This window comes from Mytilus californianus, unplaced genomic scaffold (genome assembly GCF_021869535.1).
Source record: "Mytilus californianus isolate M0D057914Y unplaced genomic scaffold, xbMytCali1.0.p SCAF_6, whole genome shotgun sequence".
Taxonomy (NCBI): domain Eukaryota; kingdom Metazoa; phylum Mollusca; class Bivalvia; order Mytilida; family Mytilidae; genus Mytilus; species Mytilus californianus.
In genome coordinates this window covers 97,612,096-97,639,024 of record NW_026262712.1, presented here as the reverse complement: position 1 = coordinate 97,639,024, position 26,929 = coordinate 97,612,096, and the positions used below count along the sequence as shown (strand labels likewise).

Below are 26,929 nucleotides of genomic sequence, written 5' to 3'. Positions count from 1 at the left end.
GATCTAAGTGTTTATTCATACATAGTCTGGTGCTGTTCCAAGTAGTCTTCTTTTTCTGTTTCTTGAGAAGTATTTGTTTTACCTGTTCAGTCACTATAAAGTGTTACAATTAATATTTAGACGCAACACAGAATAGTGACCAAAAAGGTACTGCTATCATATGAGAGGAGCTAGAAAAAAATTAAATGTACACATTATCAACATTTTTGTTGGACCATGAAGATGTGGTTTCATTGTCAATATATAGAAAGATATTCATAGACCAAAGAACAAATAAGGAACACATTCAAAAGTAGATGTAGGATGAATTATGGAAAGAAGGGGTGCCCAAACTTGACAAGGTTTGGTGTGGAACAAGTAAAATGTCTGCATTAACATTAAACTTGTTCCACACCAAACCTTGTCAAGTTTGGTGTGGAACAAGTTTAATGTTAATGCAGACATTTTACTTGTTCCACACCAAACCTTGTCAAGTTTGGGCAAGGTTTGGTGTGGAAAAAGTAAAATGTCTGCATTAACATTAAATGTAGGTTTTTAAAGAGGGACCCAGGTCGCCTTTCCTTAAATCCGTTTCTGAAATTAAAGGTAACCGCATATTTCTGGGCGCGGTTGAAAAATAAATGAACATGACTTTGAAGAAGCAAGAATATTAAGCTAATAGAAATAGACCAAATTTGGGTGACATCTATTAAAATGTTTGAAATAATTATGAAGTTGACAAGAAATGAACTTGTTCAGATAATAAACAGTCAGCCTACAGACAATGACAGACTTGTTGCCTCCTGAAATGTCTGCTTACAGTGCTTTCATAAAATGATTTTTAATGTGATCGTTTTAATGATGAATGCTGAGCAAACAGATAACGCCGTTGGTTTTCTCGTTGGAATTGTTTTGTATTGTTTTTTCGGGGCCTTTTATAGCTGACTATGCGGTATGGGCTTTGCTCATTGTTGAAGGCTGTAAGGTGCCCTATAGTTGTTTATTTCTGTGTCATTTAGGTCTTGTTTGGAGATTTGGTCTCATTAGCAATCATACCACATTTTTTTTATATGTATAATGACAAGATACATTTGTAAATGTTATGTTATCCACCCAACTAAGTAAATTATATAACTGCTCGTTGAACTTCTAAAACAACGATAAATCTGCTGATTCATATAAGCTAAACTACCCTTTATCGTATCATTCAATGCTGTCAGATGCTATGTGAAAAATAAAGAAATTTAACTTAATGCATGCTTCCATTATATTCGGCATTGTTATTCAGTTATGTCCAAAGCAGAACTTATGAAACGCATGCAATAATTTATTTTCAATAGATGCATTTGAAAAATTTATTTTCGGCACTTGTTAAGGGACGTCTATGTTCATGATGTCATGTGATCATCTATATATATAAGAATTTTCATTAGAGTTGATTTATCAAAGAGTGCTTTGAATCCTACTTATTGCTATTTGTCTGCCATTACTGGCCATCACAAAGGTTCACGTAAAATGTTGATGTCATAATACAAAATATCTGACGCCACAATGGAAAAGTGATTGTTGTATCATGTCAATGGTTGAAGCGAGAGATTCTCAGCTGGGACAGAATTCCATTAAGCGATTAGGTGTATGGTAATTATATATGGGTACTATGTTCAGGAGGATGAATTCTAATATATATACATAAAATACCTGTTCGGTTTGGGAATAACATCCTGGATCTGGATTTCCTTATCAACCACCATCATTGTTAACACATTCAAGTCATAAACTAGAGCCTTTACATAGTCAGTTCCATCTGCCAATATCACATATTACAAATACTTATACAAATACAGCCGACAGATTAAACTCAGCACCATTATATTATATATTGATGATTATACATATAGTATTAGCTCATTCAGATTTGAAAATGTTAGCAAAATACCAGCACCATCTGAAAATGGAAAACCTTGATTATCTTGAGCATGTGAATCAAACAAGTAGTAATTATCATCACGACGAAATATACTTATTGTAAGACCTGATACATTGTAATGTGAACAAATTAGAATTGGATTTATCTATATCAAATGCAGTTCTCAGTGCTGTTGATATATCAATTAACAATGACTGCTGAGCGCCACTGTGTACAGTGGCGGATCCAGAACTTTTCATAAAGGGGTGGCTATATAATCGACCAAGGGGAGGGGCGGCCCCCAGCCCCCTTATGATCCGCCCGTGGTGCACAATGACTCCAAAGAATAAATCATTATGTACGAGTACATTAAACTGTCTACCCCACATGCGAATATCATTTGGGACCTCGCTTGGGACCTCGCTGTGTTGCAAGTATCTTGGGTTTTCAGGAAATAAGATGCGATCATGTTAATTCAAATTGTGTTAACTTATTGAGTCTCAGATAATTTCATCTATAGTCGTAGACGTCCAGCTAGAGGGGTCATTTAACAAACTATAGTGCACTGAAACCCTTGCCCATAACTAAATCGTGATGATTGGTGTTTGCTCCCTTGCACACACGCAACCATATTACTCACCTTGTTTGTTTTCTGTTTTTCTAATCAGCTGTTTATCGGCAATTGTCTGTTTTGTTTACATCAGAAATCAATGAAGCGGTGAATGCGCGGGAAACGAAAGGACATCTTCGTATCAATACGGTAAATTCCGTGATTTGAATATTTTCTAATCAATATGTTCAAGCAATGAAAAATATGAGGATAATATTTTTATTCATAGAGCACACGTTTTGTGTATTTACTATTTAAAATTATAGTTTATGAAGAAATATAGCAAAATATGTTTCAATACGCATTATAAAGTAAAGATTAGATGTATTATTGTTTTGTTTTCGAAAGAACATTAATAATCCATAAATATACACCTGTGTACCAAAATTGCAACAAAATTTCAAGATAACATACATTTCATCCTCACTGAATGATATTATTTGCTCAAATTGACAGGGCTTCGTGAACTAAATTTGGCTTAAATTATGATAGCAATTGGACACTTCATTATAGTTTCTACCGATGACCTACTATCATGATTTTTATCCGACCCCACTTACGGACGCGTTGACATATAATGCATACAACTCAATAATAGCCAATCAGATGTTAAGATATCCTTCTCTTCCCCCCAGAAGCAGCCCGGAAGCAGCTGAGATGCAGCCATTTAATGTTATTTATAACCAATGAGATACCGTTAACAGATTTACCACATTCCAGACGTCCAGCCTTTGACTAATCAGACCGTATCACCATGGTGATACGTTAATTATTCTTTCTGCATTCTAGTCTAATGTGTACAAATGCTAAAACAAACATTTATATGTATGATAGTCATATAAATTGAATTACAGAGTTATATTTGCATGACGAATCCGATTGTAAGTATCTAAATTTGACGTTCTTTTCTTCAATTAAAAATAGATTTTCGCCTACATCAAAACTATAGGTATTATGATTATAACACAATGTTGACTGCTGTACCCCTATTTTTGACATGTTTACCTATTTTGTCTGTTTGTTTTATTCAAACATTGTCAATATAATGGAATTTTATGCGACTGCCATACAAGTGAGAGGTTTAGCTAGCTATAAAACCAGGTTTAATTTACCCACCATTTTCTACATAAGAAAATGCCTGTACCAAGTCAGGAATATGGCAGTTGTTATCCATTCGTTTGATGTGTTTGAGCTTTTGATTTTGTCATTTAATTACGGACTTTCCGTTTTGAATTTTCCTCGGAGTTCGGTATTTTTGTTACTTTACTACCTATCGATATAATGTAATGTTAAGCATTACTCCGTAAAACGCATTTTGCATGTATTATTTGCAATGGTTATATAAAATAAATTACTTTGCTAATGATTACCATAAAAATATTTACAAAACAATACAATTTTAAATACAATTCGTAACATTTCTTTCTCATTCCTAGCTAATGCAATATCACCTTTGGGAATCAAATTTATATTACAGATTATATTTCAAAGAATTCTTCTACCCTACTTGTAACTATACAATAAACATGGGTATTATTTTTGATAAGAGGAAGATGACCCCAAACCATAATAGTGGAAGGAATGACAGAATAAAAGTAAGAGCTAGTTCTAGCAAGTGGGAATGTAGAGTATTGTTTTCATTCCTCAAATTATAACGGGTTTGTCTGTGAAATATGACCGGACTAACTCATATAATTATGCCGATATCATCCTATTTGATATTTCATTCAACAATATAATCTTATTCTGCAGACTTTCTATTTCTAATCCTAAGTAATGTAAATTTATGTTTCGAGGAATTACGCCGTAGTCCAGAAATAATTATAGCAGCTGCTTCCACCATAACATTTTCATGTAGCTCGGACTCATGTTGAGAGCATAGTAAATACGTATAAGTTAATTCCTGTCTAACACATCTCTTTCACGCAAAGCTCTGATTCCTTGCGCAGGTTTGGCTATACCTCTTGGTTTTATCATCTTTTTAAATTTGAATAAGTTTTGGATTTTCAAATATTTTGGCCTCGAGCTTTACTGAAGCGACATTAATTGTCGAAATGCGCATTTTGTGCAGTAGAATTGGTATTGTTAATGTTATTACTACTACTGGGTCGATACATCTGCTGGTGGGCTGTTAGTCCCTAAGGATATCACCAGCCGAGTAGCCAGTAGCACTGGTATGGAAATACGGATATATTTTTTTCGAAATGTGTTGATTTGCAAAATTTGGGAATTATTTGAAGTTATTAAATCTTTCTCTCTCATGCAAAGCTCTGATTCACCCCCTTTTCACTTCCTTTCTTCAAAAAAGACAGAATAACCAGAATTGTGTAGGACTCTATCCACGAAAAAGTCCGAACATCCATGAATTTATTTAAGTAGACTGAAGCACTTCGCTTATTGCAATATCCTTGAAATAAATATTTTGTGCTATCATGTTTACTGCAAGATTTCACCGTTTCTGTAGATTCAATAACTACTGATAATAACTGATTTATAAATTCTCTGTTGGTGAGTTGTTATGCTGTGTTGCTATGGATTATTGATTGGAAATAACATAGGATTGTAAAAGAAGAAGAGCCATTCTATTTATAACTATTTTACATGCTAAAACATTATTCTTTATGCATTCTAATTTAATGTGTTAATATGCTAAAACAAATATTTATTTGTATGAAAGTAATATAAATGGAATTATAAGTGTGTATTTTACAGACGAGTTCTATTGTAAGTATCTAAATTTGACTGTATTTTATATTAACAAAATTAAGAATTGCATTTACATAAATACTAACTATCGGTAAAATGTTATATTGAAATATTTGTTTTTGTAGAACACACAATGCATCTATATATTAATTGCAGAATGTTACATGTATATAATTCAAAAGTACATTATAGAATTGAGAATGGAAATGAGGAATATGTTAAAGAGACAACAACCCGACCAAAGAGCAGAAAATTAGTTTGATCGCTATAATAACGGTTACTAAACCGTGTGTAATACAAGTTTTGATAGAATTCGGAAACATTTTATTCTGACCCCCTAGGAACCCTACGTATATAACAGGTTAAACTAAGCTTTTTGCTGATATAATAGAGAGGCGAAAGATACCAGAGGGACATTCAAAGTCGAAAATAAACTGACAACACCATGGCTAAAAAAACAAAGACAAACAGACAAACATTAGCACACAAAACACAACATAAAAAACTAAAGACTGAGCAACACGAACCCCACCAAAAACTGCGGATGATTTCACATACTCCGGAAGGAGAAGCATATCCTGCTCCACATGTGGCACCCGTCGTGTGGATTAACATAGTATAAACCCGGTAATAAGTATAATTCGGTAGGTCACATTCGGGAAAAGGGGACGGGATTGTAGTTACGACATTAGGAACATATCCGTTATCATCTGTGAAACGGATCTGCCGTAACGGACAACACAACTCGTGATGGCTTCCGTAAAACGTACAAAGGGCTGATTCCAACTTCATCACTTGGAACTCTTGATTTAATAGCTTCATTGTGAGCAGCAACCCTCTATCAAGGAAAACAGGATAGGAAATACAAGCCCTGGAATATCGTATCAACTGGGAGATATAAACTCCGTATGCATGCGCTGCTAGAATGTTGCTACATAGCATGGAAAATTCACAATTTGGGAAGCTTAAAAGCATCTCTTTTGTCGTAAAGTTTTGTTTTCAACTGATCCTCATTGTCAATTTCTAGATGTAAGTCCAGATATGAAGCAGACTTAACTGTATCTTTTGTAAAACTCGCCAGGTGTACAAAATATTTAGCCTGAACTAGTGTCTTTGACAAGGTTCAACAACCACTGGGTGTATGCCGCAGAAGATGAATGTTTCATCCAAGAGGGTATCACATGCTAAGTAGTCAGTAATCCTGTGCTGACAAGAAATATAATTGATTCGGTCATTGTCTGCACATTTACTACTCAAAAATCTTAGATATTGTTCGAAATATTATTGTTTTCTCCCTCCGGGATCCCGCACTTGGCAGTCGCGCTTGACTCCAATCTTTAGATTATCAGTTTTCCTGCTTCCTCCACCCATTAAAACCGCAACGAAATAGCACAATCGTGCTGAAAGTGGCGTTAAACACCAATCAATCATCCAATCAATCTCCCGTCGGGCATAGATGGCTTTAGTCAGAATTGTTATAACTTTTTGCATTTTTTTTTTGTTTCAATGCTCTTCAACTTGCACAGGAATATTTTGTTCACGTGAGTTTCACATGAATTGTACGTGAATTGAGATTCACATGAATGTCATGTGAAATTTCTAATGTGAATTTCACTTGAACATTTAAAAATTAGTTGTTTTCGTGTTTTTAATCAAATTTGAAAATTTGGATGTTATTCGAAAAACTTCATTTTGAAAATTCATGTGATTGTGACATGAAGTTCATGTGAGTTTCACATTAGATTCACGTGAAACTCATGAGAAATCAGTTCACGAGAGTTGCACGTAGAAGCTCGTTTGAGGTGAAATTCACGTGCAATTCACATGATATTTACATGAGATTCACATAAATCGAAGTTCCTGTAAAATTCACTTGAGTTAAATTTCCCTGTGTAGTCGTTTATTTGGATGTGCAAATATTTTTATTCCAGTAACCACAGATGACGCTTATGTAGACAAAACACGCGTCTGACGAACTAGATTATGAACCTGGTATCTTTGATGATAGTATACCATTTGATTCAAATACCTTTTAAGATCAAACCCCTGAAACATGTGAAGAACCAGTAAGATTAAACTTCTATTCCTAATGCAATACCGCTTTACGCCCATCTGACAAAGAGGCATCGACCCAGTGGTAGTAATAACATAAACGGTACCAATTTTTCTGCACCAGATGCGCATTTTGACAATCAATGTCTCTTCAGTGATGCTCGAGGCCAAAATATTTGAAAATCCAAAGCTTATTAAAAATATGAAGAGCTATAAACAAAAAAGGACCAACAAGTATAGCCAAAGCTGGGCAAGGAATCAGAGCTTTGCATGAAGGAGATACATTCCTTATTTTTTAATTAATTTCCAAAATTTTGTAACAGCAAATTTTAATTACATAAAATCCGTATTTTCATGCCAGTACCAAAGTACTGGCTACTGGACTGGTGATACCCTCGGGGACTATCAGTCCACTCTACTCATTAGACGTCTACTCATCAAACCTGTAAAGAATATCAGGATACGATATGTCTACAAAATATTACATAAAATATTAAACATTGAGGATAACTATCCTAACTTTTAGTAAACATTAGTCAAGTAAATACATTTTTACTTCGAGGAATTTAATGTGGGTTTACAAACTAAATGATAAACAATACAATAATAAACATATTCATTTACATTTATGTTTTCATAAACAGAATACATTATTTGTCTGAATCTAGGGAAAAATCCTTTCTGTATTTAATGCCTAGTTTAAAAATGGTTAATCCTACCAAAAAATCTTTCAACACGGAAAGAAGTGATATTATGTCTTATTTAATATCTTAAAGATTTTCTTTGTACTTTGCATTTTATTACCTTATTAATAAATGTGTGTAATTATATTTTTTTAAATAATTTGTGCATATGTAACATGATGTATGTTGCCAGTAATGATATTGCTATATGAATTTGTAATTTGAAGTGCATCCACCGATATAATGTCATATCAGCAGGTTGAGTATACTTTTAGACTTATATCGTTCTTTGAAAAAAAAATGAAAACAACACGTAATAAATTTCATGCGTGCGAAGCGCTATTCTGGATTTACCTTCAGCAGGAACGCGCAAAGCCGAATGTTCAAAAGCCAATGATATAAGAACCGAAACATTTGATGAGCTATATGATCAAATAGGTCCTAAAAAAGCGAAATCCATCTAAGGTCGCATTTGCCCAAGGAAGTTAAAAACTTACTTTCTTATAATTTCAAAATTTATTAATGGACAATTAGGCGAGTGACTTATTTCAAAAAGACGCTTAGTTAACGACTTTAATGCACCCACCTAACACACGGCTGTATTATATATCATTCGAAAGCTAATAATCTGTACTTTCTGTTTTGTCCGGTTGTAAAAAAATCGTACGGTGCATTTTCTGTTAAATCAAGGTCAAAGGTCATGAAAAAACATTCCAATTTTTGCGATTACTAAACAAAAAGCCATTTTCTAATTCTTGTACCATAAAATTTTTCAAAAGATTATATGAACTTTATATAACATAATACATTATTTCCAAATCAAACAAAAATAAGAGGTTATATGCGCAATATTTCCCGAAAATTGAAATTCATCACAAATCCTAAAAAAATGAAAAATTGTTCCAAGAGCAAAATATATCTTGGGGGATCGATATTAGTATGCTAAAAAAAAATAGATAAATAATATGTTTTAGGTCAAGGAATATTTGTTTTAAATTTGTAATTTTAAGATGCAATTATTAAATATTGTTCATAGAACAACCTTCTATTGAAGTGTTTGCAGTTGCCCAAAAATCTGCCATCTGCAAATAGCGATCATTTTGTTATTCTACGTTAAGATAGAACATCGCTAATTGTCAATATCAGGGAGGAGAATGATTTTCCATAATAAAAGAAGGGGTATTTAAAGTTCGAAAAGAATATTTATGAGCTAATTGAGGTAAAAATATGTTTTTTACGAAGTCAAACTTATTTACTTTTTTAAATCATGTTTAAATGCAAACATGACTTTGCGACTAGATCGTAGCCAACATTGAAATGAGTAACCTTGATTAGAAACACTTGGTTGTCTAAAGCGGGATATAAACGAACTACATATAATGCTGCTGCTTCTTATTTAGTTTAAAATCGTGTTTGAGATATTAAATGTGTTTAGAAATTTAATCTCTTTAATTATTTGAATAAAAGATGCTTCTATATATCTTTATTCTCACAAACCAAATTTCAAAGGTATAGAGATAGGATTGAGTATTTTCAACATAAGCTTTTTAAATACAAATGCAGGTCATTGTGTATGGAAAACACTATAAGCAGTTGTGAAATGAAAAATGAAAAAGTTGAATACCTTCCTGACCTCATAAAATCATTCGCTGTTTAGGCAGTGATCGTTTTCATGCTGTGCTGTGTTTTGTGGACTGTTGTTCGTCTCTTGAACTTTAATTTTATTTTGTTCATGGTTTTAATTAAGTTTATATGATTCATGGTTTGAGATGTTGATTGTCCCTTTGGTATTATTTCACTTTAAAGATATTAACTTGCAGTAATGAAAATCGGCAAAGAAATCCCCTCAAAGTAAAGTGAAGAAGATTAACGCAATAAGACAAATATCCGCGAAAATAACGTAATTTGCTCACGGTGATATATATATAGAACCAAATCGTTATCATGATACATTTAACTACAATGATCTACAATTTTTAAACCTTTTACTACTTGAAGAGTGACGAAATATATCAAAGGGACATCAAACTCATAATTGAAAACAAACTGAGAAGCCGGGCAAAAAACGAACAAGACAAGCAACAGTATACAAAACACAACATATAAAACTACAGATTGAGTAACACAAACCCCCCAAAAATATTTGGGGTGAACTCAGGGGCTCCAAAAGGGTGAGCAGATCATGTTCCACATGTGACACCCGTCTTGTGGCTCGTGTAATTCCTACCTCGGTGCCACGCCTTATTCGGTAGGTTACATTCAAGGCAGAAATGACGGTATTTTGGTTACGTCGATTGGAACTTATCAGTCGTCATCTGGCAAAACAGATATTCCATATTTGTCAATCAACTCGTAGTGGCGTCCATAAAATTTTCAAAAGGATGATTTCAACTTTGCATTTTAACTCTGGTTTAAAACCATGTTCAAACCACCATTTTTCTTCAAATGTCCTGTACCAGGCATATGGCAGTTGGTAACGAATAATCTGTTTCTTTGTATGTTAATGTTTGTTTTTGTAGCAGTTCAGTGTTTCTGTTATTATGTTGTGTTCCTCTTATAGTTGATGCGTTTCCCACGGTTTTGGTTTGTGACCCGGATTTGTTTCAGTTACTAGTAAATCGATTGATGACAATTGAATAGCGGTATACTATAGTTGCCTTTATTTAATATCTTCATTGTGAGCAGTTACGCACTATCACGACAATCGTGAAAGTAAATGCAAGCTCTGGAATACTGTATCAACTTGGATATATACTCCACAAGAAGATGCCGCGAAATCGCGTTACAATTGGGCAAGTGTTTAAATAAAGAGTTTTATTTAATTTTGCGGGCAGTACGTCGACTGAACATGCAAAGACAAATTTAGGAAATGCAAAACCCTACATTTATACGTCATAAATATTCCGACTTGTTATTGTTTCAGAGGACCTGAGGCTCAATGTAATCGGTCTCCTCCTTTAATAGTATAGATATGCAGGTATTGCTATAATGTTGCTACATAGAAATGAAAAGTTTATAATTGGTTAGTAAGGAGTGTTTTTATGGGTTGAATTATGCTCATCTCTTTTGTCGTAAAACTTGTTCTCAACCAACCCTCATCGTCGATTTCAAGATAAGTGGTAGAGTAAACTATATCTGTTAAGTCTTTTTTTTTTTATTTCAATGGAAAATACGAGTCCAACATTGTGACAAATTTTGCACTATTCAGCGAGATGACATCATCTACATGTATATAGTGGAAAGTGAAGTTTCAAGATAATGGTAGCTTCTTTTCAGTCGTCATCAGAAGCTCTTGCATGAAGTCATCCTCGTATGAAAAATGAACTAGTCATTCAAGCTATTCAGAAAGTCTAGTTGTAACTAGAATCGTTGCGTATTAATGGATTTTTTTCTTCAAAATTATTCTTATTTGATGAATTAATGCATTTAAACAATGAACAACGCAATTTAAGCAATCCAGAAGTCAAGTTTTATAAAGTGTTTACTGGTTTTTGAATTCTTTTAAATTTCAATTTTCATCAATTTATTTGTTATTTATTTTTGTCTAAGTTTTCAATTTATTTTTTATGGTTCACATTAAATAAATAAAAGGTCTTTTCACTACATCAATATTTATAATGAAGCTACAAATCAAACAATTAGAAAAGTCAAAAGATGTTTATTTCAGTCTGGTGGTTACAATGCAGATTGCAATCTCTTAGTTTCGCCCCCTTTATTTCAAGCAATAGTATGATTCGCACACATATTTTTTTCCTTTAAATTTTTCAGATTCTTAAGAATTTGTTTATTAAATCTTATATTGACCACATACAATGTTTAAATAGGAAGAAATGCTTAAAAGCTGTTTTTCGCAGATGGCGGTATTTTGGGCAACCGCATGAGTTGTTATGATTTGCTGTTTGATTAGAAGTAAGCATAATTTTAGGAAATTTATGATATCAAAAACTTCTTTGATAGTTATTACAAGGTTTTACTTAGTTTTAAGTGATTAGCAGTTGCATCAGAAAGAAAAATTTGGGTTTTCACACATTTTGATAACTTTTACTCGAATTTCAGGAAACATGTGCTGTCTATCAAAAACACGTTTTAGATATTTTAAAATGCATTTGATTAATGCCCGTTAATCTCTCTGCTAAAAGTTTAAATGGTTTGCATATGTGAATTTAGTATATAAAAGTCATATTATGCAATCAAGCTGAAATCTTAGAAAATATGCACTTATTCGACCTTGGCCTTTGATCTGGATTTGACGGAAATTGCATAGTGCGATTTTTTTTACGACCGGGCAAAACAGAATAGTACAGATGTGTAGCTTTCAAATGATATATAATTTAGCCGTGTGTTAGGTGGGTGCATTAAAAATTTAATTTTATGGTTAAAGTCACTCGCCTAAATACAGTTATGCAAAATTTTATAAATTGCTTGTTTTTATGTGTGCTCATCGTACACAAAATATTACAAATTGGACGAATTTTCATTTACTGTTGTTCCGTTGGCGCCTTCTTATGGCTTGTGCATTTCAGTTATTTTGATTTGCACGTATATGTGGTAATGTCGACTGAGAAATCACCGAACGTCATATGTAACCAGCCATGAGATTTTCATGATTATGGAGGTACCAGGGTCAAAATGAATTTTTTTCATTTTTATGAAGTATTTATAGATTCAAAACAATTTGACAAGTTATTTACCAAGATTCTTGAAAATAACAAAATGATGGTCATTTTTTGTTAAATACGATTTTAGGATCTTTTATATTGTTTTTTTTCAATTTTTGACATATATGTTTATGTAGTACAGCTGCTACATGTATGTTATATTGTTTTTTGTTTGTTTGGTTTTTTTTAGGGGGAGGGGGTGGCGGGGGTTAACGTCTTTTTCAATAAATCAAAATGTTATTGTAACTTTCATAACTAAATAACTTTTAATTTTAATTCGGTTGCCATAGCAACAATATACCGGAATCTGCATTCAAATTCATAGTGAATTAAACATTTTTCTTTCTCTCTTAAGGAAAAACTACATCAATGGTAAGAAAGTGAATACCAAGATGTACAATATAACACCAAGGAGCTGTATATTATTTAATATGCTTTCTAATGCTCATCTATTATCGTATTGTGAATACATATTGTACATGTATAATGACAGAGTGATTAAATCAAAGATCTGTTAATGTAGAGTAAGGTGAACAATTAGTTTTCTTTTATGTAAAAAGTGTTGCAATCAGTCTCAGCATGCTTTTAGTATTAACCACCCAAGAAGTGCATAAGTAACTATAGTAATGTTCCTAAATCTGTTTGACTAACTAAGATATGACAATATTTATTACTGAACCGTAGACTTATATGACTTTGAATATTTTGATATAATTTTTTGCAGTTTAGTTTTCTTTTCTTTTATTATGAATATTTAGAAATTTCAAATTGAAATTAAAATTAAGATAATATTTTAAACGAATTCAACATAAGGATATCTAATGGACACTTTGGCAAAGGAGTGGGTATGATAAGGCATTTTTTCTATTAAATTGAAAATTCAAAATATTTTCTTAAATAATCAAATACCATCTTTAGATGATCCTTAGACAATATATAACAAAAGAGGTTGTTTCAGATCGTATTTGTGGCGAAAGTACCGGTGGTGGTTTCAAGAGTTTTGTCCAAATGTGACCCGAAGTCAATTGATCTCTGATCGGAAAGGCAATTAATAGATTGTTACACTTTAAATACAGAAATATCTTTGAAATAAATATATTATTCAACCATGATTACTGAACGATTATAACGTAACTGTAATTTAATACTTGCATTTCAATAATTACCAATACCATCTGATTTAAAAACACTCTATTGACGAGTTGCTATGTTGCGTTGCTATAACTTATTGATTGGTAATAATGTAGGATTGATAAGAATAGTGATTTTATTTATAACTATCTTATATAATACAAATTATTCTTTCTGTATACTAGTCGAATATTTAAAAATGCTAAAACAAACATTTAATTGTATGACAGGCATATACATGATTTAAAGAGGCAAATTTGAAAGACGAATCCGATTGTAAGTACTACAGTATCTAAATTTGACCTTTTTCTCACTAAATTAAGATTTGCGCTTACATCAATACTATTTGTCGATGGAATGTAATGTTAAAATTGACCTACTGAATTAGACTTATCACCAGGTTTATACTACATGAGCAATATGACGGGTGTCACATGTGGAGCAGGATCTGCTTAATTTTCAGGAGCACCTTGGTTCAACCTCAGTTTTTGGTGGGGTTTGTGTTGCTCAGCCTTAAGTTTTCTATGGTGTGTTTTGTTTACCGTTGTTTGTCTTTTCCCTTTTTAGCCATGGAGTTGTCATTTTATTTTCGACATATGAGTTTGAATGTCCTTTTGGTATATTTCGCCTCTCTTTTAAAAGATTTCGCCTTAAAACGCATATTGCATGTTCTATTTGCAAAGGTTATACAACGTACATTACTTTGCTTATGATCAACATAATAACGTTTATAAAACGATACGACTTTAAATGAAATTCCTAAAGATTTCGTTCAAACTTCTAACTAATCCAATACCCCTTTTTGGGAATCATATTCATATTACAGATTATATTTCAAAAAAATTGTCTAGTCGACCTTTAAATATACAATAAAGTAAGAGCTAGTTTTAGCGAATGGGGGTGAAAAGTATTATTTTCATTCCTCAATATTAAGGAGTTTGTCTGGAAAATATGGCTGAACTAACTCAAATAAGTATGCCGATGTCGCTCCATTCAATATTTCATTTAACAGTATAAAGTTATGTTTATTTCGTCCATTCTGAAGACTTTCCATTTCTAATCCTTATTCAATGTAAAGTTTATGTTGTAGGAATTTAGCCGTAGTCCAGTAAAAATTCTAGCAGCTGCTTTTATAGTCACATTTTCAAAGTAGCTCGGACTCATGTTGAGAGCAATTGCTCCAACAAACACCACCATACTCTAAAATAGGTATAATAAAAGCATAGTAAATATGTACAAGTGAACTCCTGTCTGATAAATGTTTAACCTGTCGAAGTACAGATAAGCGAGAGCATGATTTTAAGATCACCTGGTCAATTTTTAAGAGAAAAAAAATTTTCCTATTTTAAGTTATAATCGATAGAGAGAAATTTTATACAGCAAAAATTATCAGCAAGATCTACAAATAAGTCAAAGTGGCCAACATCGTCAGTCGACTCCTTATTGGAGTAATGGCTCTTTAATGACGATTTAACCAATTTTGTGGGTTTATGTCTATTACATGTATCTTTATTCCAGTTGCCAATTCATCTATAATCCTGCTGGCTACGTCATAACTGATGACTTTAACATTGTCAACAACACTTCTCTACCAAACGAGTTAGCAAAATGGCTATTATACCATTAGCCTAAATCCTTAAACTTGAAACACGAGAGTTAATGAGGTATTAATTCAGTCGAGGTTTATGCCAAAAAGGACAAAACGTGTAAGAAGGACTCTTTCCGAGTTGGTTAAGGATGTTAAGTTAAGTCGTTGATAAATAAAAAAAATGATTAAAAAAGTCATGGTTGATGATCATTCGTTCTACTTCATGGTAAATGTGTTGTTGTCACTGCTGACATTGTATACAACAACATAGTGTGTTGTGTAATAAGAAATAGGATGAAGACAGAAATTTGGATATCTGTAAAACTGAGCCTTATATATTGTACAAACACTCGCCTATTGTAGAAAACTGTATGTTTCATTCTAGATTTCTTTTAATTAGTGTTATTGTTGAATTGCTGCTTAATTGATGTATTCCAAACGTCTCACCATTTTTGTATAAATATGAAAGAGATTTACAACATTGAAATCATGATTTACCATATACAGGTTTTTGTAGTGATCGTGACAAGAAGTATGCTATTCTAAATTTTATCAGTTATTTATCGAATCTGGGGATTTTGTCATATTCTTTCATGAAAAATAATACAGAAAAGTAATTTTTCCTTAATCATTTGTGATACATATATTTGTTTTTCTCTATAGACTTATTCTTAAAAAAGGTTATGATTAGACTGCTGTTGTTTAATCATTGCGACTAATATTTTTTGACATGATCAACCATTCAACAATAACTCGTGGTGTGAGTAAAACATAAAATACTATATGTTTTGCTTGTTTTTGGTTTTACAAAAGATAGTTTCTTAAGGTTAAGGAAGAGTAAATTGGTTATGTCACAGATTTTGGTAAAGGTTTGCATACAGCTTTGGCTCGTTGAACTTAGATTAAATAATCATATGGTCACAGACTTTAGTTGTTACCTATTAGGTTGTGAAAAAGGTCAAAAATCGAAGTTTTACGGCCTATAAAGCGTTGGCTTTACAATTATGTCGACGTTTGTGGTACTTTTTCACCTAGAAAACCATGAAGAATACCGTTAAAACGAAGTCGGTGACGCTATTATTATTTTACATCATTAAAACGGAAATTAATGTACCAACAACATATAGTTTCTTAACAAAAATATATAGATTTGAAATTTTAAATTTTATGACTTGAAAACAAATTTAAAAACGTTGTTTGCTGATTTATGTGCTTTTACACAAATGTTGCCCTATTTTGAAAGAATATTTTAGAAAATAAAAGAGAAAAATGCATTGTTTTTTCGATTTTTTAGTTAAACTTTAACGAGCAAAAGTGGTACGAAAAATTTAAACAAACTCTTTGACATGGCCCATTTACTGTAACTTGACCTTTAGTAACTGTTTATGAAATGCATATGAGGTTTCAATTTAAAGTGCAGCCACCGATATTATTTGATATCAGCAATCAAGTATACTTTTAGACTTAGATCATTCTTTGAAACAATTATGCAATTATTTGTCCATATACCAGCTTTGATTATTTGGTATTTAATCACTACAAATTTTCACTTCTTCGTACTATGAACATCAAAATTATTTCATTTTTCCTTAGATGCTGTTCTTGGACCTGTACAGGAAGTTTTATCTAGCACTAATTGTATATTTATATTGTTGATATTCACACCATATGTACCAAGTGTTAGATTAGTTTTATTGATATTAAAGAAATTTCTTGGTATTCCTTAACGGAAGATTTTATACACACAGAAGAAGAAGTATACTTAACAACAAAATTATTTTCATTTACCTGTGTATAATATGACGCAGGTTTCTTCAAAAGTGATGATTTTCTATAAATTGTTTGAAATTTTACAGTGATATCATACGTTAACTTTGTTTAAACCTGTATATTTACTTTTGACTTTAAATATTTATCCCTTGTAATTTCTTATTAACTGTTTATTTGCATTCAGGTGTCACAGGTCAAATTTATTCGTTCATTGTGTATGTTAATTTACGTTTTTTGATTGAGTTGAGCCTTCCAATTGATATTTCATAGTGTGTTTTTCTATGTTGTGATGTTATACTACTGTTTCAGAAAAGGGAGAATGTTTGGTACCATTAAAACGTTTAATCCCGCTGCAAATGTTTGCACCTGTCCTAAGTTAGGAATCTGATTACAGTAGTTGTCGTCTGTTTATGTAGTTCATATGTGTTTCTCGTTTCTCGTTTTTATATAGATTAGACCGTTGGTTTTTCCGTTTGAATGTTTTTACACTAGTAATGTTTTGGGGCCCTTTATAGCTTGCTGTTCGGTGTGAACCAATGCTCCGTGTTGAAGGCCGTACCTTGACCTATAATGGTTTACTTTAATAATTTGTAACTTGGATGGAGAGTTGTCTCATTGGCACTCATACCACATCTTCCTATATCTAAATCTTAATTAATTGCTTTTATGTGTGCTCATTGGTCAAACATTATTACAAATTGGACGTCTTTTCCTTTACTGTTTTTCCGTTGGCTCTAGTTTCTAGTTACTAGTTTTGTTTTACTTAAATAGTGTTGTAATCGCTCTCAACATGCTTGTAATATTGCTTTTTTCGACATTACATTTCAAAATTACCCACCCAAGAAGTTCAGAAATAATTATAATAATGTTCCTAAATCTGTTTGACTAACTATTATATGACAATATTTATCGAGAACCTTAGACTTATACGACTTTGGATATTTTCATATCATTTTTTGCTTTGAAGTTTTCTTTTCTTTTCGTTTTATAATGAACATTAAGAAATTTCAATATGAAATTGGGATAAAGATAATATTTTAAACCAATTCATTATCACGATATCTAGTGGAATTTTTGTTTTATTAAATTCAAAGGTCGAAATGTTTTCTAAATTATCAAGTACCATCTTTAGATGTTCATTAGACAATATCTAATAAAGGAGGTTGTTTTCAGGTTGTATTTGTGGCGAAAGTACCGGTGGTGGATAAGAGATTGGTGCAATATCTTTGAAATAAAGATTTTGTTCAACTATGATTACTGAACGATTATAACGTTACTGTAATCTAATACATTTTTATAATTACCAATACCATCTGATTTAAAAACACTCTATTGACAAGTTTCCATGTTGCGTTGCTATAAATTATTGATTGGTAATTATATAGGAATGCATAAGAAAAAAAGGGACTTTATTTATAACTATCTTATATAATACAAATTACAAATTAATTCTAGTCTAACATTTAAAAATGCTAAAACAAACATCTATTTTTTATGATAGGCATATACATGGAATTAAAGAGGCACATTTGAACGACGAATCCGATTGTAAGTATCTACACTTGACTTTTTTCTCACTAAATTAAGATTATACTAACTATCGATGGAATGTAATGTTAACTGTGACCTATCGAATTAGACTTATCCCCGGGTTTGTACTAACATCAGCAACACGACGGGTGCCATGTTTGGAGCAGGATCTGCTTACTCTTCTGGAGAACCTGAGATCACCCCCAGTTTTTTTGTGTGGTTTGTGTTGCTCAGTCTTTAGTTTTCTATATTTTGTTTTGTTTACCGTTGTTTGTCTGTTTGCCTTTTTCTTTTTTAACCATGGCGTTGTCAAATATCATATATTTCTGTTTAAAGTGTACTCTGCTTATATTTTTTAATACAATGATTTTTTTTGTATTTAAGGCGACGTCGTAAGAAAAAGAAAAAAAGCTTGTGTCTTATCCTTTTCCTTGTTTTCTTGTTCACAAATAAAAAAAAACGAACTCCAAGGGAAATTCAAAATGACAAAATCAAAAGTTCAAACACATCTAACGAATGGAAATCAACTGACTTGGTGCAAGCATTTTCTTATGTAAAAAATGATGGATAAAACCTAGTTTTATAACTACCAGGGAAATTAAAACCTTTAGGGAGAGGTCAAAGATACAAAAGAATCATGCAAACTCCTAAGTCGAAGATAAACTGACAACGCCATGGCCAAAGAAAAATCCTTACAGACAAAAAACAGTACCCAAACACATTCAAAAGCTAGGAATGTACAAATATGTAAAAACTTTAGGAGCTATATGATACAAAAAAGAGAAGACCAAAATGTCTAAAGTTAATTATCCATGAGTGAGTTATATTATAAGTTATATGGTTTGCTACTGACCCCTACGGATCCAAAAAGGGTTAGTAAAATCCATAGGGGGTGAGGCCGAAGGCCGAATCTCCTTTTGATTTTACTCACCCTCTATTGTCCGTAGGGGGTCAGAAGTGAACCGTATAACGAATTTATCGCACGCGGGACTTTTCCTGCTGCGTTTAGTAGAAAAATGAACAATGAAATACAACATCAATAGATGACGTCCCCATTAACAGTAGATGTGACGTCATGAACCCCATATGAAATTTACTAAACCCCTACAGATCCATAGGAGGTCTGTGACGGCGTTAAACCATTCACAACGTCATAAATTACCCGCAGTGCGATAAAAATGTATAATAACGATATCAGTTCGTAAATTTGACAATAAGTAATAATCGCAGAGAATATGAAAATCCGTAATAAGACTTCGAAAAAGTGAAATATTTTGTTCGTAAAACCTATCCAATTAACACTAACAGTTTACAATTCTATTACAGTGAACATGAAGTGTAGTGTACAACGGGTCGTGAAAAAAAGAATCAGAGATAAGTGTTCACCATATTAAATCGCAAAAGGTAATTTTTTCTTCAGAAAAAGAAATACACTACATGAAACGTCGTATTACAAATTTGATTGATGATTTTGTGTTCTATACCAAGCTGATCACCGTTAGGACCTTTTCATTCAAATTAAATACATTACTTATATAGCGAAAATTAGATTAATAGTCTGGAATATTTTTTTTTTTAAATCATGGATTATTCATATTTAAGAAAAGCATAAAACTGCAAGTGGATGTGTAGAATGTCCATTAATTTGAATGTCACTTGAAATAAAAACAAAAACAAAAACAAACGAGCAAGCAAACAAAATAAATAACCATACATCCAAAGAATTCAAGAAATTTATCGATTACATAATCCAGCATTCTTACAATTTCTTCTTCTGACTAATTGAGAGTTGTTTGCCTTACGTCTAGTGGCCACTATTTCATGCATATTCAAGACGAGAACATATAAACAATATATACAAAAGGTAACTTCTGTGATAGACATCAACCGGAATGAACGATTGGGAATTTGGAATACCACTGGTAAATGAGGCTACATTGGACAGAGGAAGAATTTCAAACTTGAACAGTCCCACCCACGTATCCTTCAAAGACTTGCTTCAAGGGTTCCTAAAGTTCAAAGAGCCAATCACTCTCTCTACAGAAGTCATCGGAGTTCCCATTTTAATCGGACATGGATACGTATGTATAAATCCAAAACAACCAAAACGGACGCCAATCTTGGGCAAGGGTTTTACGACCGTTTGGAAGAAAACCAAAAGTAACAATATTTGAATTCTCGAGTCACCATTTGGTACTATTGGTTGATTTAATGTGACACTTGACAAAGTAGGTCTTTTGGGAACCAACTGCACTCTTGCCGTCTTGTTGCGTTATTCCTGTAAGGCTGACTCCATAGAGGAACTTCTTAAGACTGAAAAGAAGTTAGCATTATCCTTTTACTTAAAATCTGCTATAAAGATGACATCCTCTCACTGAATGCGGTATAATTTGCTGACTATGTTGAACGCATCTATCCTATCGAACCTGAGATAAAGGATACAACAGGTACAGCTAAGTCTGCCTCATATCTTGACTTACATCTAGAAATTGACAATGAGGTTGAAAACAACACTTTACGACAGAAGATATGATTTCAGCTTCCCAATTGTGAACTTTCCATTTCTATGTAGTAACATTTCATCAGCACCTGTATACGGAGTATATATCTACTAGTTAATACGATATTCTAGGGCTTGTGTTTACTATCATGATTTCTTGATAGAGGTATGGTGCTCACAAGGAAGCTATGAAACCAAGAGTTCCAAGTTGTGAAGTTTAAATCGTCCCTTCGTAAAATTTACGAAACATCACGAGTTGGTTGACCGTTATGGAACATCCGTTTCACAGATGACAACGGATATGTTCCTTATGTCGTAAATTCAATCCCGTTCCCTTTTCCCCGAAATTGATGTACCGACATAGACGAGTTTGTACTAACTTGAGCAACAAGACGGGTGCCACTTGTGGAGCAGGATCTGCTTACCCTACCGGAGCATCTGAGATCACTCCTAGTTTTTGATGGGGTAAGTGTTGCTTAGTATTTGGCTTTCTGTTTTATGTTTTGTGCACTATTGTTTGTCTATTTGTCTTTTTCTTCTTTAATTGTGGCGTTGTCTATTTATATTTGACTTATGAGTTTGAATGTACCTTTTGTATATTTCGCATCTCAATTAGCTTCCTAAAAACTTTAATGAAAAACTGTTAATTGAAGACGCTATGTTTATTATTATTTTGATATATTAAGTTGTAGAAAATATATGGGATATCATTCATTTACAGATTACCAGTAGGCCTCTATACACTTGAGTACAGTGCTATTAACGCAAAGATGTGTCTGTAGAAGAAGTTTTGCATAACAGTCCAAAGAGGAAGTAGAAAAATATACATTTATGCATTAACAGTTTAAGTAAAGAGCAGAGAATTATACTAACTTACTTACTCAGTTTGATTGTCCAAAGAAGCAAAATACTTTTGGTTTTGATGTTCATATATTTCTTCAAGATTGTTAATAGTAGATGATCTAGAATATATCAGTACATTTTTTTGTTTGTTTCGAAATTAGACTTTGCGGGGGGTTATCGGTAATATTGAAATCAATCATTGGTTTGATAACAGTGTTTACAGTATTTTTTATAGTTCTGGTAAACTATTAAATGATTTAAGTAAAAACATCCGTATGAATAAAAATATGATAGATACCATGATTTAAAGTTCGGACGTCAGACACGCGTTTCGTCTACAAAAGATTTATTATCCTTTTATGTTTTAAATATCAATATAAGCATGTTGCGACAAATTCGGTTAAGAAATTTTGTCAAATTTAATGGCAGCAGAGAACAAAGGTTAGACTTTCCGACAAATGGTGTCTATATATTCATAGGTGAAAATAATGCAGGTAAAAGCTGTATTTTTGAAGGAATAAGAAGGTGTATGCAAACTGAGTTGAACGATACAGTGTCAGCAAGACACAATTCTGACAATATATCTTATGTTATTTGTAAGTTCGAAAAGGCAAATTCTGACATGCTGACATCATGTTTTATTTCGTACAAAGACGGCACTGATGCAACCATTCGCAAAATAGTTCTTAACAAGAGTGATGATGGAAATATTATTACTCATTCCATCAGTCGCAAAATGGACAGTAGATGGGGGTCATTTAAAGAAGTAACTTTGTCAGATGACAAAGATAGACTTCATAAAATATGCTCTCAACTTTTGGATGTCAAAAACAAAGACGAAATCGATTTAACTCACTTCATTGAATTCTGCAAAACCCATATAAGTGATAACAATGACATTCGAATCTTTGATCGAGCTTTCGAAAATATAAATTTTGAAACAATTTTTGCTAACAGAGGCATAAGTCCTATTCAAACTTCTTGCCAGATACCCTTGATTGAAAATCAAAACATATACAAAAGTTCAAACGATCTGGCATACGTGATAAAAACCTATTTAAATGACCCCGATGAAAGTACAGCTGACGGTAGTGAATCACATTACTTCAGATGTTTGACAGAACCCCAATCATACAAATTTGAGTTCAAAGATAATACCAATAAAACAGAAATAATGGTAACGAGCAATAACGATGATAAACCATTTCCGATACTCAAAGCTCCGGAAGGTATCTTAGAAGCCAAGATGATGTCGATTACATTATCGAATAAAAGAACAACGACTCTACTCATTGACGAACCAGGAAGGGGAATGCACCCGTCAATGATTGACTGTTTACGAGATTTAGTCTTGTATGATGTCAACAAAAACCAAGTGAAGACTGTTATATTCACCACTCATAATCAAAGATTTATTTGCCCCTGGACATTTGAGAACATATTTTATTTCTACTCTTGTGAAAGCGGGTCTAAAGTTGTACATTTAGAACATGCAATTAAGAAAAATGAGGTTGATAAAAAGGAATATTTATGGAGTGATCAGGTGAGTCCTATCTTGTTTTCAAAACGTGTAATTATGGTGGAAGGAGAAGACGATATTAGATTTCTAAGTACCTTAAAAAATGTTCTGTTAACAGATGAGATAAGACGATGGTTAGTTTGTAAGGAAGATCCTGAGACTGATCTTAAATTGAGAAAATTTTTAATATCTTTGCATATTGTCGCTATGGGAGGCAAAGGTTCGGCCAAGGGAATAGAGCCTCTGTGTAAGGCTCTCAATCTCACTCAGAGAAAACTGCGTTACTATTTGTTTGATAGTGATGCACTTAAGACAATAAAATCTTCTATAATGAAAACTGAATTAAATAAGTCTGATATTGAGAATCAAAAACTAGAAAAATTAGAAGAACATGGTATTTTTGTTTGGTTCGGTTACACCGATGGAATTGTAGAAAAATTCGAAAAGCTATCAGTTATTGATTTATCCAATTATGGCAGATTGGAAGATGCATTACTTGAGTTTTGCAATACGCATGATAAGATTCATCATGACCAAAATAACAGAAATTGCAAACTAAAGGATTGTAAAGGTATGAACATATTTTTGAAGCAACTAGGATTAGATGTTGCTGATAACAGAAATCCTAACAAAAAAAAACCCATTGAGCTAAAAAACATCGATTACTTACAATTAAGAGACCTCACTACACGAATAATAGATGTAAGCATGAGACACGGGGATGGTTGTTCCTACAGGGATACACACTTCATGTGTCCTTTCAAACGTCTTTGGCAGTTCCTCATCAACCAGGCAAAATAATCGTACATAGGTAAATGTAATCAAAATATTCCTGTCGATTATTCTTCGTCAAACGATGTTTAAATTTCAACCGAATTATTTTTGCAGTTAAAAAGGATAATTATTATGACACGTTTTTGGAAACTTTTAGGAGCATAACACAAATAAAATAATTAGCAGAAGAGTAAAACCGTTCTGACAACACCTTTACCTAGGAAAGATTATTAGTTTACTAGTGTTTGATATATAGTTTCAGAATACTTAAACTGACATTGTTGATCAAACTGTATCACTTGAATCAACACACTACAGAATCACCAGCTATAATATTGATTTCCATGCGCAAGATAAACAAAGTTATGACAAATGCTGTTAGTCAAGATTAGTTGCACTGATGATTCAATGATTTGAAATCAAAAGTCACTGATCGTATACAGCAAATACAAGTACATATTTTTTGGCATATTTTTTCTATTACTCAGTGTCATTTAGGTCATTTGGTTTCTGTGTCCGCGTCACGATATGTTCACGTCGACCTCTTATCTCTTAAAAAACAATTTATGTCTGATACATTTTCACCTGTATATGGTATAGTGTTACATTAGGGAATGACCAAAATAGTGTCTAGGATATTTTTAAGACAAACGCGTTTATTGCTTGAATCATTATCATATTATTAGATTGGTGTATAACCTGTGTTTAGTTCTAGAATCATTATCATTGTCTATTCATGTAATAATTAATATTAAATTTTACACAGAGTTTTTCATTTTCCTTTTTAATCACTGTATTTATCCAATATGAGCACGTTAATGTTTTCTTCTTTTAGTGTACTTGATTATTACTTGACGATATTGCTAACAATATTTGAATAATTAAAATTTGTTAAGAGTTTGAAATACATTGTACACATTTGTAATGCTACACTTATACATTTGATATATAAAAGGAGAATTTATGATAAATGTTCAAATTTGTACTAAAACTAATTATATTTCAATTTTTGTTTTGGCTCCTTAAATCCGAAAATCATGAAGATATATTCATATCATTCAATATTTTAATATTTGGTCAATTTATAGGACCAATAAGTACCTTCTCTTTTACAACTGTTTATACATTTCTAAGTGCTCAATGTTTGAGAAAAAACAAATGCGACATTGATAAATATGTTTGTAATATCAAAACATGATCAATAAATTACAAATGTATTGTAAGATTTGTTTCTCTTATCTGATTATGCAAATTCAAATATAAGAGCTGGTTTAATTGTAGTATTTCAATGTAAAATAAACCCAGAACTTGTGTCTGCAAACAATCGAATATTCGTTATAACAAATCATAGTAACTATTATATGTTCTTATTTTAAACACTGAAAATACAAAATAAAATCAAAAGTTCAAAACATGATTTATTGTGGACATTCAGCACGCGCATTGTCCTGCGGAACCCCATTTTTGTTGATTTTAGTCTATTTTGGAACAAAGCAGTTTCGATATTAATTGATGCTCAAATTCATTTATAATTTGCTATTGTCTAATTTGGTAATCAGACATGAAAAAAAATACAGTCATATTCAGTTATTATGAATTAATAATCAGTCTGTCTACTGAAGGTATGCGTACTAGGTGTACAACGTATATATCACTTAGATTCTCACTGCCGCATACGTTTGTGTTTGTCGTAATAAACTTTAAAGGTTTACAACCCAGTAGAAATTGTATAACAAAACCCACATTACAAATTCATGGCGTACAAGGTAAACACAAGGTCCCTTCTTGGATGTTAAGAGACTCCCGTAATTTATTATTTTGTTAGTTAAAAATATGTTATTTCATATTATTTTCAAGTTTCATTTTCAAAAGTGAATATACTCACAATATAAAATTGAGAATGGAAACGGGGAATGTGCACTGAGACAACAACCCAACCAAAGAGCAGAAAACAGCCCAAGGCCACTAATGGGTCTTAAACACAGCGAGAAAATACCGCACCTGGAGGCCTTCGCCTGGCCCCTTAACAATAATATATACTAGTTCAGCGAAAATGGTCGTCACACTAAACTCCGAAACATATAAATGAACCAACATTAAAAATCATAAAGGACTACCAAAGACCAGAGGTTTCTGACTTGGAAAAGACGCAAAATGCGGCGAGGTTAAACATGTTTTGTGAGATCTCAACTCTCTACCTCTAGCCAATGTGGAATAAACAAACATACAGCAATACGCACAGTAAAACTCAGTTTAAAAGACGTCATAGTCCGATGTTAGAATAGGTAACAGAAGAAACTAAGCAAAATGACAATGATCAATATAAATTAACAAAGGACTACTAGCATTACTGACATGCAAGCACCAGACCTCAATTAAACTGATCGAAAGCGTATGCCTTCATCATATGAAAATCAAACACAATCCCTCCCGTTAGGATTTTAGTATCATACCATCATAAAATATACGAGAAGAACATAACCCGTATCAGGCCAACAACTGGTTTAAGAATAAATGTGTTTATTTCCGATGCAAAGACTCTATGAGTGAATCAATATCAATTCCAAAAATGCCATCTTTAATGACTTGACAACAGTATCGTAACTAAATCCCTTCTGAGTAAGTCTGTTTAAAGTTTTAGTTAGCTTTTGAGGTGAATGATATTTTTGTGCGTTGTATA

The 26,929-nt window shown here is 32.5% G+C and overlaps 1 protein-coding gene across 7 annotated transcripts; it reads left to right on the top strand.

Annotated features, from left to right (window-relative positions):
* The first annotated feature begins 3,363 nt into the window (after window positions 1–3,363).
* Window positions 3,364–25,666, top strand: LOC127705377 (uncharacterized). Of its 7 annotated transcripts, none has more exons than XM_052209684.1 (4): window positions 3,364–3,376; window positions 18,585–18,631; window positions 19,940–20,017; window positions 21,835–25,666. In XM_052209684.1, the coding sequence occupies exon 4, from the start codon at window positions 22,339–22,341 to the stop codon at window positions 24,274–24,276; it is 1,938 nt and encodes a 645-aa protein (XP_052065644.1). In that variant the 5' UTR covers window positions 3,364–3,376; window positions 18,585–18,631; window positions 19,940–20,017; window positions 21,835–22,338; the 3' UTR covers window positions 24,277–25,666. The 7 variants fall into 7 exon arrangements, with proteins under 7 accessions (XP_052065644.1, XP_052065646.1, XP_052065647.1 ...); XM_052209683.1 differs by lacking the exon at window positions 3,364–3,376 and adding an exon at window positions 5,048–5,219; XM_052209681.1 differs by lacking the exon at window positions 3,364–3,376 and adding an exon at window positions 13,886–14,001.
* Window positions 25,667–26,929: the final 1,263 nt, after the last annotated feature.